This window comes from Halyomorpha halys, unplaced genomic scaffold (genome assembly GCF_000696795.3).
Source record: "Halyomorpha halys isolate HHAL.00 unplaced genomic scaffold, Hhal_1.1 Scaffold5.1, whole genome shotgun sequence".
NCBI lineage: Eukaryota > Metazoa > Arthropoda > Insecta > Hemiptera > Pentatomidae > Halyomorpha > Halyomorpha halys.
The window spans coordinates 548,845-568,868 of NW_027106871.1; the positions used below are offsets into that span (position 1 = coordinate 548,845).

Consider the following 20,024-nt stretch of genomic DNA (forward strand, 5'->3'; position numbering starts at 1 on the left):
ATATATTAAACAAAATAGTAATCATAAATTAATTAATAAACATTATTTGAATTTCTCGTAAAGAATACTTAAAGGTTGAGCTTTATTAATCAGTTTTTGTAATAAATTTGTTAGTTAATTATATCTCTGATACTGAAGAAGAATTTAGTTTATCCGATTTAATGACAATTTCAATTATATGCCATCTGTGCTTTCCTTATTAGTACTAATATATTATCAATAAAAAATATTTAAAAAAAAAAAGTGTTATTTACATTAAAAATATGCGTACCGCGCATAACGTACTTGTATTTTGTTTTGAATGTTTGTCCTGTTATTGAGAAAGTTAAAAAAAAAAGAATTGCTCGAGGTTTCTATCTTCGTTTACGCATTAACCTTCACTTTCTGACGTCCAAAGCTCATAATTTCTAAAAAATGCGCTTAGATAGTTACCGAATTGTTTTTGTTTGGTCCCCTAACTAGTATAACCTCTACTAATTTGATCTTAAATAAAATTAATTTGTTTGAATAAAAGATATCTGGTACTTTAACCTCTGAGTTCATCACATTCCAGAAAGAATTATTTTTTTAACTGCCTTTTCCTCTCGGTCTAGTTCTAAAGATTGTTAAATCAGCGTATCTTTTATCAGCAGTCACCTTAGGGATTTTCGAAAAACAATAATGATTTGTTAATTACCCCTGAATGGAAATAGTAGGTCGAAAAAATGCATAATATTTTTAAGGTAAACGATAAATAAAAATTAAAAAAAAATCAGTACTGAGGTTTTGAGAAACAGAAAAATAATTCACAGAAAAAAATCTACTTAATTACGTAATCAATTGATTTATTATATTTTAAGTTAGTAACATTTATTGGAACTAATACTCGCAGTTTATTGTAAACACTATAAACATTAAAATATATTGATGTATTTCTCCTATATTCCCCGATATATTCACACACACATATTTATATATATATATAATGTTAATCAAATAGGTTTTAATTCTATTTCTAAGATCTCTTTTGGATATAAGATACTTTTTTGTTTTTTTATTTGTGCTTACTTGAATAAATTTGAATGTAAGAACACTATACTTTAAATTTAGTCCACAGGCTTGTAGTAATTGTTTAGATGGAATGGATATAATATTTCTAACCTCAGGTGAGTTCAGTTTTCTTTTGGGGACAATTGCAGAACTTTATTAATTATTTCAGCTTCCATTGTCGTTTTTGAGACTGTGTTCGATTAGTCAGTCTGTTAAAGGTTTTAGTTATTTTATACATTCAGATAAAGATGAAACGGGTTTCATTCCTTGCTAATTCTGGTCCGATTTCGATTATTTTACTTTTTTATTGTAGAGAGTTTCATTACATTTCAAATGACTGGCCATAATGTTCCCTATGTATACTACTGCCATCCTTAGTTAAATTCTCTTTTCTGTAAAATCACATTTAATATAAATTTTGGATAGAAGTATATATAAAAAGAAATAGAGTACGTTCACATTGAGCATACTCGAGACGTTCGATAAACTAAAATAGGGAAAAAATAAATATTTGATGATTCCTTTCAATTATGAAATTATTAGTAACTCTTAAAAAAAAATTATGAAAACAAATATGTTAAACTTTTTTTTTATTACAACTTTTTTATATCCTAAACCTGCAAAATAATTTTTCGACATTTTGTGAACTTCTTTTTACTTTTACTCCGTACAATTCCCACGTTGATAAATTCCATAGGTCGCTTTGTCTCTTGGACAAAGATGATACAGTTAATACTCAATGAAAGTTTAATTTTGTTTTAGGAAACGTCTGGTTTTAGAAAATGGGTAGAAACGTTTAGAAATTTTTAAAAATTATAAATTTGTTTTATAAAGCCGTACTTTTGATCAATAAATTTAATACGACTGTTCCGATGACTATAAGTAAAAAAAAATCTAGAAATGTCATGCTTTGGTTGGCAATGATTTACGACGCGGTTCAGTAACTTGTCCTTCATAAGATGTGGCTCTAGTATTAATTTATTTCAATAGTATTTCCTTTTTTTATTGAAAATATATATATATATATAATCTTGTGAAATCCCAAAGTATTCTTCTATCTTGATTTAAAATATATTGGTTCGATTTATAAATAAATAAATATTGTTTCATAATCATGAGAGATAGTTGACCGTGGATGACTTATACGAGGAGAAGATGGTTGGGAGTGCGGTCAAAATATAACACATTTAAGTTGATGTAACTTATTTAATCGTGCCAACGTTTCGGCCAGAATTTCTAGCCTTCATCAGGGCTGTTAGCTAGAAATCTTACCACCAAGGGAATTACTAAACGTTTCGACTCATTTGCTAAAACCATGCGTTTTCTAAAACAAAATATTGTTTCATATTATGAAATCTCAACTAAGGGTTTATACCAAAAATAATTAATTTTATTAAAATAAAAAAATAAATAACATTCTAAATGTTATTTATAATAGCTGTTAATTTTTTTTTCTTATAAATATTCCTATTTATAACAACCTAATTGTTTTTTATATGTACATCTCCCCTTAATTTCCAATAGAAAAATGATTCGACGATAGTAACAATACCAAATAGATTTGATTTTAAATTCGTAATTTCCGTTAGTGGAATTTTTTGTAAACATTTTTGAAAAGACGATGGTGAAATGCCTACAACTCAATGGCTGCCCGTTGGGCTAATATGGCATATTTTACAAGTTGACCAAGTTTATTGCCTATAACTTCTAGCGTAATAAAAGTATTTGAAATGTATTGCATAAAATAAGCTGCAATTTGAGCCCCGATTGAGTTTTTTAAGTTCAATAGTTTCTGAGATAAAGTTTTTCCAAAACCAATAATACAGGTTTTTAAACACCAATATAATTTGTTAAAGTTGACTGTGTGTAATTTATAAAATGTCCGGGTGCAGTAAAAAAAAAGTTTAACTAGGTGTTAAACTATTAATTGTGAGCCAACGCATCGCCCCACTTTGCAGGGCTTTTTCATGGCTTAAAAAGATGCAAGAAACTAAAATGTTACAAAGTAATAAAATAAAGTAACAAAAGTAAAAAATAAAAATTAAGTATACAATTTTATTTTATTCAAGTTTCTTTGTTTCCTTTTATTTATTTTTATCTATTCTCTTTGTTATATTATTTTAGTTGTAATTGAAATTTTGCAGATACTTCGAATACACTTTTCGCAAAGTGGGTGCCATAAGCGAATGCCATTTTCTCAAAATATAAAAAAATTAAAAACGCACGTTTTCATAAATTTACGATGCGAGTTTAATTTGACTCAAACTTAGTTAGGTAAGCTTTTCGGGTAATAATATACATTAAACTATACAGTTGATATTTATTTCAGGATTTGGGTGTTTTATGCCATATTTGAGTAAATATGGCATAATTTTGAGTTTTTACTGCACTAAAATACAATCACTTCTTTGCTTTGTGTGCGGTTTTTGTAAAATTAAATAAACTGGATTTCCTTCTTTCCGGCCTTAAGTAATTTTATGTACAGCCCGATTTATGCTGAGAATGGGATCTGATACGCCGAGCCCCCAGACTTGACATCACCGCCTTGCCGAAGTGGACTCTACTCCGGGACCATTCCCGTACGACTGTCCTTCGCCGAGCTATTCTTGGACAGCCTTTAGGTTGTCCTTGGGGATATTATTCCAAGCTCTGCCGCGCAAGGTGGTTCTCTCATCCTTCCTCAGGGTGTGGTCAGTCTCTCGTCGTTTCCGGCGTTTGATGACGTACCCACCTCCGAAGTTACCCCTTAATGACTTAGCTTATCCGTTGTCATCTCACTATAAGTGTTCAAGTTAAGACAGCACTCTTACGAATTCAAAGATGTACTCCTACTTAAGATGAACCTCTGCCAACCAAGACATTAAATCTAAGGTGGTAGGTAGTTTTATTATACAATGTGGCGTATTTTCTTCATGAGCTCATTTCTTCCTTTCCGAGGATAAAGCTATATTGTTATGTCTGAGGTATACTTCTACTATGGATTTATTAATGCCATTAGATTTCACCATAGATATTTTCATAGATAGCTGTATAAAAACAAGTTTCAAATAATTGTGAATGACGAATAATTTGTCTCTATATCAGAGGCCTCTGACGGTTATTGATAGTTGGCTGGGATCAAGTTTGTATAATGGCAGGATCGGAGTTTAATCTAGAAATGTATGTATTTATTTCTTTATTAGTTAAATTAGCAAAGAGCAATTTTATGTTTATATGAATAATATTATCTGCGATATAAAATATTGCATTATGGAAGTTTGTGGATGGTTAGGAATGGAGATGAGAGGGATGCGATGGGAGCCCCGCTTAACTCCTTATGCCCAAATAAGTCTGAATATGTCGATGACCTTTTAAATTTAGATCGTTTATTTAGTGAATGTTGCAATAATCAGTTTCTTGTCAGGTCGGTTTTGATTAGTTTTCTCTTTTCTCCCCAACCAAATATCATACCCATAAGGGTTTTAAGAAATGAACAAAATAGGATGAGATTTAACTTAAAGGAGAAATACGAATGTTATTTTTTAACAATATGTTGTATGATTTATTAGTTAAAGACATTCCACATAAAAAAAATGCATTTTTGCTTCCCTCTAAATTAAATCGAAGTTAAAATGCTATTTCACAGTGACATGCTTTAGGAGCCATACTTTGAACAAATTTTTTTTTTTTCACCTTGTCCCTATTGACTTGTTAGCTTTTGTTATCAAAATGTATCTTCTACAAAGTGCAAATCGATAACTGCAGTTTGTCTGCAGATGCAAGAACATAGGTCGCTCATCAATAGTAATTCTTGTTCAATTATAGTATTGATCCTAAGCAAATAGAGCGTAAATTCGAAAAATTTCAACATATTTAAACTTCAAACATTAATTTTAAGGAAACATTTTTTATTAATTTCACATTAATAATATTTAGTGAATGTTCTTTACGATTTTTCGGACCGTCCCTCCATCTTCAGTCATTTTCTCTAAGTATAGTTAAGGCAATGGTTTTCATTATTTTTCTATATATAATTTATTAAATTAATTTTATTGAAAAAAATATAAAAAATTCGTTTTCTTTACACTTAATTTTTTTTTTTATTATTGATAATATTTCGTACCTTTTCCTATTTTAGATATTTTTTCCGTTCTTGTGTTTTTTCTTCCATTGAATGTTTTTAAACTATTTTTTTAATGGTCATTTTTTATACAATTTCTGTTTGAAATAAGTCGCCTTTTTTTCTTCATTTGTATCCAAAGTAATAATCAATATTTGAAAATTAAAATAATCGTGTTACTATAATTTCATTTGCCAAGTACATCAACTCAGTGGAGACCACTAGTGTTTGGTAATAGCCTATAGTGGTGTGGGAGCTACGGCGATATACCTACGGGATTTGCATATTTCAACTAATTTATGCTAGCAGAGAAGCAGATTCACCCACACTAATACTATTAAATTAACTTTAGAAAACCTTTATTAAATGTAATGTGGCTAGAAATTTATTAAATCCTACTTTATAATTGAGTTTATTTTAAAAAAACTTATTAACTTCATTTGTAAGTATCAGTTACAATAAAATGTGTTCATTTAGCCTCAACATCATTAATTGATTCACTTTAAGCTCGAACATTTCGGCCAATCTGGCTATTCTCATGGTCATATATTAATTTACAACTGTAATTACAATCTTATCAATTTTTTTTTTATATCATGATTTTAAATTTTCCTACCTCAATTCTAATTTAGCAGCTTCAATATTAGTAATAAAAAAGTTTGTAGGCTAAAATATTATATAACATATTATTTAAACTGCAATATACAATTAAATAATGGAAAACATATCCAGTATTAATTAACTTCCACCGCATTATATTATATTACCTATATTTCTCTACTATTTCACTTAATTATAATTCTTTTGTTTGCAATTTCTGTCATCAATCAACTTACCAATTATCAATCAACACAAAATTATTTAACTTACCCCACGACCAGGTTAAGCATATTTCCATTATATTTCAGATTCTGTTTTTGTTTATTTTCTTAGTTACTTTAGTATCAAAAAACCCACAATTTTCTGTTATTTGTTTATTGAAATTTATAAATGTATAAAAGAATACAATAAGTAAGTGTGATAAATATTTCAGAACACATGGTAATCTTACGAAGGAATTATCCAATGGTTGTACTTCAATCATTACTTTAAATTATATGATTCCGTGGCCATCTTCTTTTCAGACACCTCGGAGGATTTTTAAGGATGAGAGATTAAAAACTAGTGGATTTGGGTGGGTTGAGGGTAGGGGTTTTGGAATGAAAGGAGGTATATCTATTTTGGGCCAAATCTGTAACGAATGGGATGTTGAGGTCTTCATGGATGAGGTTATTTGCGACGTAATAAGGATTCAACCATTTTGATCACAAATTAATTTTATTTAATATTTCTGCATAAATTTTTCAAATTGCTGTTGCCTGATTTCAAATTAGCTGTATAATTAATATTTATATTTCCTGATCCTTCCATTATAAACTCTCTAACCACTCAAACCTCCTAGTTTCTAATCTTGCTTCCTCTTCCATTCCTGACAATCCTCCGAGGCGCCTGAAAAGAAAATGGCCACGAGACCAGCTAATGTAAAATGTCAGAGTGCTACCAATGGGTAGTTTCTCTACACGCCTGTAACACTCCAATTTAACTTAGATCAGATTTACTAAATGTATTATAATGTACTATTGTAAATAGCAATAAATAAATTTTAAAAAAAAATATTTCCTGAAATATAAATAGCTTCTAGAATTTTTCTTTTGAAAACATTGTTTCCTTTGTGTAAAATCATTGTATTTTCAAAATCAAAACTATGTCTATTAATACATATATATTTAGTTGACCGTAAAAATTTAAATATATTAAGAATTTTTTGACCGCAATCCTGATGGTTCTTATATTTATGTCTATTAATGTATAAATGCTGTTTTGGTATCATTGGTTATTTGGGTTGTCATCGTTTTATTTTTCCTCATTACTATGCTTATACATTCTTTCTCCCAATAATTGTTTAGTTTCTCCTGTTATATATGTTGATGGACAATATAAACGTGGTATTTTATATATCAGTCCTGATTGATATTTTGTCATTTGTTTTGCTGTAATAAGCTTTAATAAAGTTTATTTAGTATTTTATAGGTTTGTCTTTAGTCCTAATAAAATCCTAATCACAATATTACCTCAAGTGAACGAATAGAAACATTTTTAAATATATTGAAACTTGTGACCTATATCAATGGTATAATCTTATATAAACTTTATATAATATAAACTTCACCCTGTTCACTTGAGGTTGGGCAATTCAGAAAATTTGTAAGCTAACTAACTTATACTACATCGAACATTAGTAATATACTAAGATTATAATATTTATCTTAACGTGGCGGAAAACAAGGTTGATAGAAAAAAAAGGAAGCGGAAGTAAGTAAATTGGTGGTTGCAGAGAGCTAGGGATTGTTGCTGGGTTGGGCCTAGAAGGTTGGCTTATGCACCATATTATCACCAGGTTCTTGTTCCACATTATTGTGGTTTAAACTACGTTTATTAATTGTAATAATAATAAGAGTAAACATTGTGGAGGCTATCCAATTTTTAAGCTAGATAAGTACTGTATGAATTGATCTCAAGTAATACAGCTAATAATTAGTTTGGTAGCTTACAAATTTTCTGAATTGTCCGACCTCACCCGAAAAGGATTTGCTTATAACTTCGATGTAGTTAATAATAAGCTGAACCTAAAGTTGTAACTACCCCAAATTTAATGCCATTCGGAAAGAAATGTAGGTACAAGTATATATCACTTCTATTATTATTATTATGTGTTCATTATTTCTTCACTTGAGAAAATACTATGTTTAGGATTTTATCTAGACAAGAGACTGACATGGAGGATTTGGTGCTGGTTGTGATAACTAGAAAAAAATAACAATATTTATTTATTTATTGCTTAATTAAAGTAATTATGCTCGATCTACAATTACTTCTTGTCTGCGTTCTCGGTGAACATTATTTCAGAGAATGGATGTTATTTTTCATTTCATGTTTGTTTCTAAACACACTCATTCGCTTTTTTTAAAAAAAAATACTCACAATTTGATTCACGCCTTCCAAGAATTGTTTACCCCGTTATGAGTTGCATTGTAGGCATCCTCTTAATTGTTAACAATTACTCAAACCTAACATACTTCTATGTGATAATGTACTCAAGAAAAATTATCTGAATTTCCCAGCAATCATTTCCTCTTCTTTATCAACAAAAGTGGATCTAAAATGGCACACCAAGAAATTTAAATCTAGTTCTTATAAACTTTAAAATATTGGGAAATACGCATGACAGGAACAGAAATAATGTCGTATTTTACGATATAAAGTCTAGAAAATTAAGATTAGGGAATTTAGTTGTTCATTAGAGCATACTCATAATTATCATTAACGATTGCAAGTGTAGTAGACAAAAGATTACGGAAGAGTATAAAAGATGGGTGTCAACTAAGTATCATGAAAAATAGGTTTTTCCTCTCCTTAACAACATATTGTCGTACACATGACCCACAAAAAAATTGACATTTGTTGACAAACAATTTTACAAGCTAATTACATTAAGAGTTTGGAAAAGAAACAGACGGGAACTTCTTTCTATGGGATTGTTATTAGAATTCAAAAAATTATTGTCTGAATTCACTCCATTTTTTTTCTTTTTTGTATTTTTGTTAGAGCATGGTTTCTCTTCTATCAAATGGGGTATCCTTATGTTTTTATTTAAATGTGAGATATAAAAATTTAAAATCTCTCATTATATCTATTTCCGAGAAAAAGAATTTCAAAACTTTGAATTTCAGACTTAAATCGTCCTTAAATCTATTAAATTCCCAATGAGTATTTATATATTTGTTCCTTTGTTCTAACGGTTATGCCAGATTTTTTGGGGAAAAAAAATAACGTGAATAACTGGAGATATAATGTAAAAATATGTACTATCTTTTTGAACAAACCTAAGTGTTTCATTTGTAACTTCCCACTCCGTTCTCTATTTAATAGGTATTATGAATATCTCAGTTGATCATTATTAACAAAAGGGGATCCAAAATGTCACACCGACAAGATTAATGTCGTCTAAATTAATTTTGGTGAAAAGTTGATAGTACAGATTTTTTATGAATCCTTTAAATAGATGCTCCTTGGTTTGTAAGAAACAGCCAATTAAATCGCGAATTGCAAATGGAGTCGATGGAACATTACATCAAAAAATGATTCATGTTCCACTCCCAGTTACCGACAGTTAAAGGAGCAGTGACCTACAACTTGGGAAACCCAACCTCAACCCGAAGACTGAAGCCCAGGCTGCTGCAGGACATCCTGTTATAAATTCTGTAGTTATCAATTAGATTATTAACATAACTTCTATTTTATTTATTTTTTCTTCGTCATTTTTTCATATTAACTAGTTTTTTTCCATTAGAGGGCAATTGTTTGTTTCTTAAGTCTACGAATATTGTTATTTTTACTTTTCTCTATAATCAAGAATTATTTTTATCTATTTTTTTCTTTTTTTTTTTTTTTATTATAAAGTAGTATCTAGTTGGGAATGCCACCATAATCAACTGTTAAAAAAAAAGTAACTGTTATTTTAACTATGTTGAAAGGCCCACCAGACCGATCTGATATTAAATTAAAATAAAAAATAAAACCTTTAAAAATATTAAGTTATATGCATGAAATATTAAGAAATTACACTACGTTGTAGAGGGATATAGAATGTGAATTCCGATATAACCACTTTAATTAAAAAATATTTTTCTATTATGCAGACCCAGTTCAGGGAATAATGCGTCTACTCAATAAATCCTGGATTCCTGTCTTTTCCGTCGAATTTAGATGATAATTTAAATTCACTTGTAGACTTGGCATTCGGGTTTGTCTCATTTAATATTTAAACTCGTTTTGATCCTGTTTGTCGTCCCTTTAGCTTTATTTCATCAACCAGGAAAAAAAAAAAAAATAGCAATGCCGTTTTCATACTGCTTTCTTTATAACCCTCTTCCTAGTCATTTAAGGCCCCGTTCAACAATATACACAAGGTACATATGAATGTACAATTACGATTTCAGAATTAAATAGCCAGCATAATTCGACATTCCATCTACCAATTTCAAATTTTTTATTTTTTTAATATTTATTTAATATTTCCGAAACAACTTTTTGTTTACTGATTAATTAATAATTAATTTAATATTAAATCGTGTGTGGACTAATCTGCAGCGTTTTCCAGACGTAAGTTGAAAAATCTTTTCTTGTTTTTACATGTATATTTGCTTTGTGGAAAAGAATTTTTTAGACAACTATATAAGATTTGTAATAAGTTTCATATATATTTCATTGATTTAGAATTACCTATAATTACGAGAATCAGTACTTGTATTGTACTAATTGTACCAGAGAAGCTTTGTCCACCTTGTGATAGAATGATATTGAAGTGTTCTTTTTTTTTATCTAAGTCTTTTTTTTTTTTTTTTTAACTATGAGAAATAAAGATAGGTCAGCTTTTGGGTATATTGTTGATCTTCAATTACTATTCTTTTAAAATATCAACAATGATATATTTAACTATGTATTTTATAGGCTAACTCTGTACGAGGGTTAAATAAATAAAATACATAAATTTCTATTTTTTTTTTTTTAACATTATTAAAATCATATTGGTTTTTTTATAATGATTAGAATATATTTATGTTTTTTTTTCCTGCATGTTTATTGGTTTCTCGTATTCACGAGGAATCACAACTATGTGGCGATGTGTAAATAATTTTATTATTTCATTTATTTTTGTGTTGTTTTTACACTAACCCTTTTTTAATGGGAATCTTTGTATAACGGGGAAAACTATCTTTCCCGTGGATATCCAATATACAGAATGTTACTCTTTATAAATAAAAAATCGACTCATCATTCTATGGACATATAAATCTTTTGGAACCGCTGTTCTAAATAGGCTGATTTTTATTTTATTTATTTATATATTTTTTTCAAGGTTTTCAAGATTTTTTTTTTTTAGTTTGCGAAGTAATACAGCGCAAATGACGATATTTCACTCTGGAAAATGATAGATGTCCTCGTTCTACGGCTTTTTTATTATCCATCAAACCACGATTATTGATAAAAGCCAAATCAAATTAAAAATAACTATTTCTAAATGCCATTAACTTCTCTTAGTGAATAGAATAGCTTTTAGAATTGACCTCACAGCAATAGCTGGTGCGTGCATATTTCGAAGTGAATCGTCAGCTTATTTATGCTCGGCAAATAACGTTGTTTTCGTTGGGGTAATGAAAAATAAAAAATCAAGCTGAAAGAAGACGTTCAAATTCCAATTATCTAATGCGCAGTTACTAAACGTTTATAGCATCCGTTTTAGATGATATACGTTCAAAACTAGTTTGGTCGAAACAAAATGCATAAGCATTGCATAAAAGGATTACTTATATGAATATTAAATTAATACTGAACAATGGTTTACAATTGAAGAAACCCAATTAGATGGTGTAATATAGATGGACCAGTGTAATATTTTCTCTATCCTACACACAAAAAAAAAATATTAAAATGAATTATAATTGTCGACAAGCGGCTGAGAATGATACATATATAATATGACAATAGAACATATAGTCTTTCACAAGCATTTAAAGTAAACTAAAACATGATACGTCGATTACCACCTGAACTAAAGACTCGTCTCCACGTGACAAATATAATTTTTTTTACTATCAACTGTCGAGCAAATCCTGACAGTATTGCCATGGCAGTAAATGTTATAGTATACACGGTGATAGTGGCTGCGACAACTATCACGTCGCGGAACCCGGGCTTAATGTTGTGTGTGTTAGGTGGTTTGGATAATTAAATATACTAAAAATGTTTGTAAAAAATGCATTATACGTTAGTATAACATAATAACATAACTAGACAATTCGGCCTGCTTAAAATATTGAGGCGGGAAACTACCTACCTCTCCTCCCACTGATGTGATATCTGAAGGGGAAAACCTCATCTGAAACTTATTACAATTTTACCAAATAAAAGTTTGATTAAATTATAGCAAAATTGACGAAATTTCACTCCGTTCCAGTAGATATTCGAATTAGGTTGTACAATTCTTTCTTAATATGTTGTCAAATAATGGGTGTTGAAACTACATTGTCATTCTTCCTTAATATGCAATAGCCGTATACTTGTCGATTGTTCCGCTTTCGATTGCATTAACTCAAAATCAAATCTTCATCTTACGTAACTAAAACGTCGAAATTCCAAAATGTTATCATCTTAACATTATGTTACTTTTTGTTCGAACGATCTTTACCGATCGATTAGTTCAAGCGCAGCCTTTGTTCGCAATTTAATCGCTTGTGAAATATCTCACTATACCAATGTTTAAACCAGTTAACCAATTCATATTGCCAAAAATATATCATCAATATTCTTTATTTTAACCTTAGTTGTTTTTTATTCTTCTGTTTATGTGCTCACAGTCATTCTTCTCCTATATAGTCCGAGAAATAGATGAATGAAATAAGGATGAATAAATAATAAATAACCTTTTACCTTGCAAAAGGTTAAATTTGATTTTTTTTTTACATAGAATATATAGTAAAACATATAAATTTTCTACCTCCATCCCGTCTGTTCCGTAAAAGGCCTAAAATATTTTTGAGTTTTTCCTTATATTTTCGAATTCGTAATATTTTGCAAAAATCTTTACCTATAAAGCATGTAGATTATAAAATTTTCATGAATACGTTAAATTTTATTCCATGACCAACAAAATTGAGCTGAATATTTTGTACACCGCGGTGCGGTAGCATTTAAATTTTAACGTTACCTATTTTGTTGGGTGGGTCGAAAACTTGGATTTTGAATTGGTCCTAGGTTAAAAACCAGTTCTTTAATATAAATTAATGGTGTTTGATTTAAATTTTATCTATGAAATATGTAATAATTTTATCCTCTGTAAGTTTTGTAATTTTTTTTTTCTCAGAAAAATAACAAATAAGAAAATGTAAGGGAAAAAAAAAACTCAAAAGTATTAAAAATGTTTTGTTGCGCGGGAGGGAGTGTATGCAACATGCAACGAAAATCGAATTTACTAGACTTTTTGCCAGGTAAAGTTATTGTCGGTATTTCCTGGACTAATATCTAAATGTATTATTGTAAAAAGCACTAAATTTCTATCTCGGGTTTTGATAATGATAATATTAAGGCTTAACTAACCCGTAGGTTCCATGCCAATACTGGCGACGATCATTCCCCACACCCATGCTTTAAACCCGTGAATTCCCCTGGCCCTTGATAAAATACTTTTTTTTTTTAATGAAAGAATTTTTCTAAGGTGGAATACGCACGCCGATATTTTCATATTTTATACTTTTATTTTGGCGAGGTTGTGATACAATTCCTTTCTCTGATACCCATATTAGCTTGTTTTTAATACTACCTAAACCATAGATTTGTGTTTTCTACTCTCTTTCGCAACCTGAAAGCCCTTGGGGTGTCCTAGTTGCCTTGTTGCTTTACTACTGGTTGTAAACAATTACATCGCCACTCGGCTCACGACCCTGCAAGCGCCGGATGGTATGGGTTGGACTTGGTATGCTTAGCAGATCCTCGTAGTAATTGTCATCTTGGTCCGTTGCCAATTGGAGAGGTGATGTGTGTCGCACGTTGGTTGTGGATTGGGTTCGTCCTTCTATAGCAGGGCAGTATCCTCAACACCGTGCTCGGTTCCAGGGTTTCTTAACTATTTTTCGTATTACTTCTATTCGAATTAAACTTTCAACGAATCCTTCGAACGATTAATTTAAAATAAGTATTAATAAATGAAAATTATAATGTCTGTTTATTTTTAAAACAGGGGACTTTATACCTTTTTTTGTTACATCCCAACAACAACGATAGTTTAAATTTGGCCTTTAAGATATTTTTTTTGATTATATTTATTCTTCCAAATTTTAGTATATAGATAGCTGGACATAAGAAAAAATACTATTTTAAAGAAAAAAAAATGGGGAAACAGCACAAATAAAAAATTAGCCACTTATATTCAGTTTTGAATATATAAAAAATTGTTTCAATTAAGATTACAAATGTCCAGAAAATAATAGTAAGAACTTGATAATGGGCAAAACAGCCGAAACGTTGTTCAGATGCCATAATCAATAAAGAAGTAATAAAAAGGGTATGAAGACCTGAAAATTAAAAAAAAAAATAATAAAGTTTAACCAAAAAAACTTTGGAACTTAGGTTGTAGGTTTACAACTAATTATTTATATTTAAAATATTGAGTTTCATATCATATAAGTATCTTTCAGTCTGTTTTTCAATAGTCCAATCTATATGACATGCATACATAGCACCTACTATAGTTAATCTGATTTTGAGGGGATAAATGGGTTGGTATTTAGCTGACACCACATTAGTTTTATCAAATTCCATTCACTACCTTTGCTTACCCACAGGCAAACCTATTAGCCTTTACACATCTGTTTTAAAAATTGCTTCCCTGACTTGCACCAAAATTGGTGACTAATGTACTAATGTTTTAGTATCCGTAACCTTTGATAATTCAAATTAATATAATATTTAATTTTATTACTCTGAGAACTTGAGGTTATAATAATGATTTAATTATATTTTCTAATGTTCTGAAACATGTTAACGTAATTAAAACACTAATTTTGTTTTTCCTTACATGTTTGTTGTTTACATTTGTTTTTCTTTATGTACTCTATAGAAAGCGGTACTAAACTACTTGGCAGTGATTTTTTTTCTTGTTTAAAAAGGTTTTACGGAACCCCAAAAGTTAAGTTTCAATTCTTCAAACTAATCTAAAATTTTATACAAAAAAAAACCACCAATATAATTAAATATAAATCGTTTAATAACAATAAGTTAAAAATTAGTAGTAAGAGAAGGAACTTTAATATTGAAGTGAAAGAATATGTCTATTCTTCTATATAATTAATGACAAACTGTTTGAAAATTGATCATGTAAAGACATTGAGTTATGACTTAAAATTCTTTGCTTATTTTCACTCATTTCTCCTGCAGGTATGTGGTTAACAAAGAAAAAAAATCAATTTACTCATCAAACCAATCAGAAAGGTTTAAATATATTCATGTTCAACTGTATCTATATTTCAGTCTCTTCTAAAATAAATCCAAAATATAATTATTAAATAACATTTATTCTTTCTAATAGGAAAGCTTGGGGGGCAACTCTCGGACATGTATGTTAGCGACAGTGAGCCCCTGCTCTACACACTTAGATGAGACAATGTCTACCCTGAGGTACGCCAGCCAAGCCCGGGCAATTGTTAACCGGGTGAGGGTAAACGAGGCACCACAGGACAGGGAAATGAGGGAGCTGCGGGAAGAGTTGGAGCGGCTAAGGCCAGCTGGCGAGAGGATCAACACGCTCTTAAGTAAGAAATATCCACAAAGTTTATATCTTAAATCCTAAAAAATTATAGTTTTGAATTTGTTTGGCATTTGAACTCTTTAGCTAAATACAGATTTTCATTCTGAGTCCACTAATACTACAAATTCAATTTAAAAAAAGTTACACCTGGTTTTTCTCCCCTACTATTCATTTGTGTTTTATTTTCAAACAATTAGAAGTATTCATAGTGAAAAGAAGGGACGTACATTTTTTATTAATGCCTTTAGTAATTCTTTCTTCTATTTCCCAAGTAATAAAATATATCATAAGTTACATATACAGTAAGTTTTATTGTAAGGAAACTAGGCTTATTTGTTTAATCAAATTATATTAGAAAGTTTAAGCATATTTTTTTAAATGATTTTTTCATTGGTAGGTGAAAAGGAAGATCTCGAGGATCAGTTGAAGCTAAAAACAGATGAGATAATAAATCTAGAAACAGAGATTGAGAAGTATAAATCACTGTTATCTGAGCTTTCTAAGAGTAAAGATGAATTAATGGAAAATATCAGCAATGGTGATTCTATGAAACAAGAGCTTGTAATAAAAAAACAACTAGTTTTAGAACTTGAGCAAAATCTTGAGGCAACTAAAAAAGAACTTTCTAATATTGGAAAGTTCAAAAATGATTTGGAGAAAGAATTGGAGAATAGAAGGCAAATAGAAATCAATGATAAAGACAAAATAAATAAGTTAAAGAAAGATATCAAAACATTGAAAAATGAAGTTATGCTTTCTAAATCAGACCTGACAAATGCTTTAAGAAGTAAAGAAACCCTTGAAGAGCAACTTTCAGAGAAATCGTTCAGGGTGAATGAGCTGTCGGTGCATCAGGAGAGGATTTCAATTCTTGAAGAGGAACTAGAAAATCTAAAAAAAAAATGCGATAAAACTGAAGTACTACTGAAAGAAGCAAAGCAAACCGAGCTAGCCTTAGAGAATAAATTGAATGAAAGTAATCTCAGGGAAGAAAAACTCTTACAAAATGCTGAGCAGATCCCAGCGCTGGAAAGTGCTTTGAATGATTTAGAAAAGGAACTTAGGAAGGCGAGATCTGATTTATCTGAAAGCAAAAAGTATAAAGATGAACTTACTAAACAGTTACAAAACAGTTGCTTGAAAGAAGAAATAATGCAACTTAAAGAAGTGAATAATAAGAAAATAGAAGGTCTTGAAGATGAGTTGCAGAAGTATAAAACTGAACTAGTGAAGTGTAATGAAGAAAACGCAGAACTCAACAAAAAGTTGTCTGAAATAAGTTCAAGAGAAGAACTGCTAAAGATGGAAGCTGATAAAGTTCCAAACCTCGAAAGTGAACTGAGGCTTCTCGAAGCTGAATCCAGAATTTCCAAAAGGGAATTTGAAGCTGTTCAATCAGAAAAAGAATCATTGGTGAAGGAATTGAAAGAGCTTAGGACAAGTAAAGAAGAATTCAATAAGCTTCTAGTTAAAAAAGATTCTGCACAAGATTCTGAGCTAAAAAAAATTTTGGAGGAACTATCTCAAACTAAAACTGAACTCAAGAGGTTAGAAAAAGTCATTGAAGAATTGGGTTATAACCTTAATGAAAGCCACAAAAAAGAAGAGCAACTCTTACTTAAGCTTCAAAACTTATCAGTGTTGGAAAAGGAATTAAAAAAGTTAACTGAAGAACTAATCCCTTATAAAGAAGCTGCTGAAAGCAGATCTCAAGATAATGTTGAGGAAGACAAGATTAATACTTACGTGAAGCAGATTGAAAATATGGATTCAGAAATTTCCAGAGTCAAAGGTCAACTGTTAGCTGAACAAAAAGCAAAAGAGGAATTAAAAAAGAAGTTAGTTGATGCTTCAACAACGGCTGAAAGAATGAAATTCAAGGCTGATCAGGCAATCAGAACTGAAATAGAACTGGAGAAGGTGAAGAATGAATTAAATGAAGAAAGGAAAAACACTTCAGAGCTACTGATAAAGATATCAGATTATAAATCAAGGGAGGATGTTTTGAAAGCAGAAATCTGCACTAAGGCCCAACATCTGGAAAATGCTCAAGTACAGTTAGAGAGGCAGCAGCAAGTTCAAGTCACGCTCATGGAGGAGAAGCTTACTCTTCTCAAAGTAATGTAAGTAGCAATTAACTTTTACTCAACTTAACTTAAAAATAATGCAATACCTATTGCAGTTTATATTATGTCAATTATGTTAATTGTATATACTTAATATATTATTTTTGTTACTTCTCGTAGGCTAAGATGTTTTTAATTATTCCAAACATGGACTGCAAACAAATGGGAACTTTTATGGATAGTTTTTATTTGCCTTCATGTTTGGTTCCTCTATTGCTTTTGGATCACAAATTTGAAAAGTGCTTAATTTTTTGTTGCACCTACAATCATGATTATCATGTTGTTTTATAATGCATTGCATATTTGTGAATGCTAATGATAAAGATTGCAAATTTTTCTTTTATAATAATTTCTAGATTTTATTTTGTATTTTTGATTAAATCTTTCATTAGATAAGTACTGGATTGTAAGTTTAAATGTTTGATTAGTAAGAGCTTGATTCTTATCCTACAAAAAAAAAAAAAATGAACAAGGTTAGGTTTTGTTATTAATAAGAAAATTTGAATTATTTTAGGGAAAAGCAATGCTCAGCAAAAGAATCTAAGCACACAAATGATGGGCTTATAGAAGAAAACGCTATTTTAAAGAAAGAAGTGGTAAGAAATTTATAACTCCTATTGCAGTTTAATTATATTTAATTTTCTTTTTAGAGAAAAATATCCTTTATTTAGGACTAAAAATATATATAAGTGTATTTAAATATATTAGACCTGCCAACATAGTCACTCAAGTCGTAGTGTTAAAATAATTTGAATTATAACATATGTAATTATTATTTTTCTGACATAATTTTGTGCATGTGAATAAAAGTATTGGGAAAAAATATGTTATTAATGCTGATACGCATAGCCCAATCTCAGCCCAAGTGTGGACGGGTCTGTGAATTGCAGTTTACAGATGGTCCCTAGGCAGTTTTGGACCCTTTGGGTTCTAATGCTTTTGTAACCAACTCACAAGTAAATCATTATATAAGTGGTCAGGATCAACATTAATTTTAAAGCCCTTTAAATTACAAGAAAAATTGCTAGTTTAGATTTAATAATTTGAATATACTTAAATTCAATGAACTGAAAACCCTCCCTCCTTTTTCATTCTACTAACTGTGATATTTTATAATTCTTCTAAATTGCAATTAATACATTGTTAAGTAATTCGTTTAAAGGCTGTACTCAATGAAAGGTTATCAAACAGCTCTAAAGAAAATGTGGAACTGAGAAAAAGGCTCATGGACTCTGAAAATTTATTAAGAAGAACAATTGAAGCTGAAGGGAAAAAAGAAAAGGTAAATAATTATATCGAGGAAATTAATTCATTAATAATACATTTAAAGTAATGGAAAATAAAGTTACATATTTGATTACAGGCTTTAGCGGCAGCTTTAGAAAATAGAGATAAAGAAATGTATGAATTTATTATGGATTCTGCTTTTCCACACCATCTAGTTTATTTAGTTAGAAAAGCGAGAACCTTTACAGAAATATATAAAATTCCTTATGTAAGTATGATTTTTTTACTAATGATATTTATTGAAAATTTAGAACTACTTATTTTATAATAAATTAGATTACCATCAAATGATGTATATATATTGTTTTTTTTCCTCTTGCATAGTAACCCTATGCAGGATGAATTTATTTAAAATGTGTATAGATAGATAATAGATAACAAGAATTAAAAGTAAATGGATAATGAATATAAATACAGTGGAGATGTGGGAATTAACTATTGAACTAGAACAGAACATAATCAAAGTAATTGGTTTTATATAAGAGGTACAATTGGGGTACATAGGATGATCACATTTGGTCTAACTCTATATTAGAGATGAAGTGCCCCAGCTCTTTTTTGTATATTTTCCGAAGATTTCAGATTACTTAAGTGGCCATGTATCTCCGTGCATTATGGAGGTTTTTATTAAACTGAACCATTGTTTATTGTACAGGGTCTATTAAAAAAGTAAGTGATTAAAAGTTCGTCCGTTACAATTACAGAAATCAGTGTTAGTTATATGAAATCTCTTAGAGTAGTGTTCGAATGGTCCATTTTCTGTCCGTTGTTGAGTCAATTTATAATGTTCACTTTTTATTTTGTTATAATTTTGAGAAGTTATGTTAGGGATGTATTCATGAAGGGGTCATCCTTTAATATCAGACCTGACAAATGCTTTAAGAAGTAAAGAAGTCCTTGAAGAGCAACTTTCAGAGAAATCGTTCAGGGTGAATGAGCTGTCAGTGCATCAGGAGAGGATTTCAATTCTTGAAGAGGAATTAGAGAATCTAAAAAAAAAATGTGATAAAACTGAAGTACTACTGAAAGAAGCAAAGCAAACCGAGCTAGCCTTAGAGAATAAATTGAATGAAAGTAATCT

The 20,024-nt window shown here is 29.8% G+C and overlaps 1 protein-coding gene across 2 annotated transcripts in view; it reads left to right on the plus strand.

Moving 5' to 3' along the window:
- Positions 1-20,024, plus strand: part of neb (nebbish) — a 111,378-nt gene that overhangs the window by 86,495 nt on the left and 4,859 nt on the right. Inside the window, exons 9-13 of one of the 2 annotated variants that reach the window (XM_014438248.3) lie at positions 15,312-15,534; positions 15,928-17,653; positions 18,171-18,252; positions 18,819-18,938; positions 19,020-19,151. In XM_014438248.3, the coding sequence (XP_014293734.1) occupies positions 15,312-15,534; positions 15,928-17,653; positions 18,171-18,252; positions 18,819-18,938; positions 19,020-19,151 (2,283 nt within the window). Of the gene's footprint in view, positions 1-15,311; positions 15,535-15,927; positions 17,654-18,170; positions 18,253-18,818; positions 18,939-19,019; positions 19,152-20,024 lie in introns of those variants that run through there. The other variant, XM_014438273.3, reaches the window with a different exon arrangement.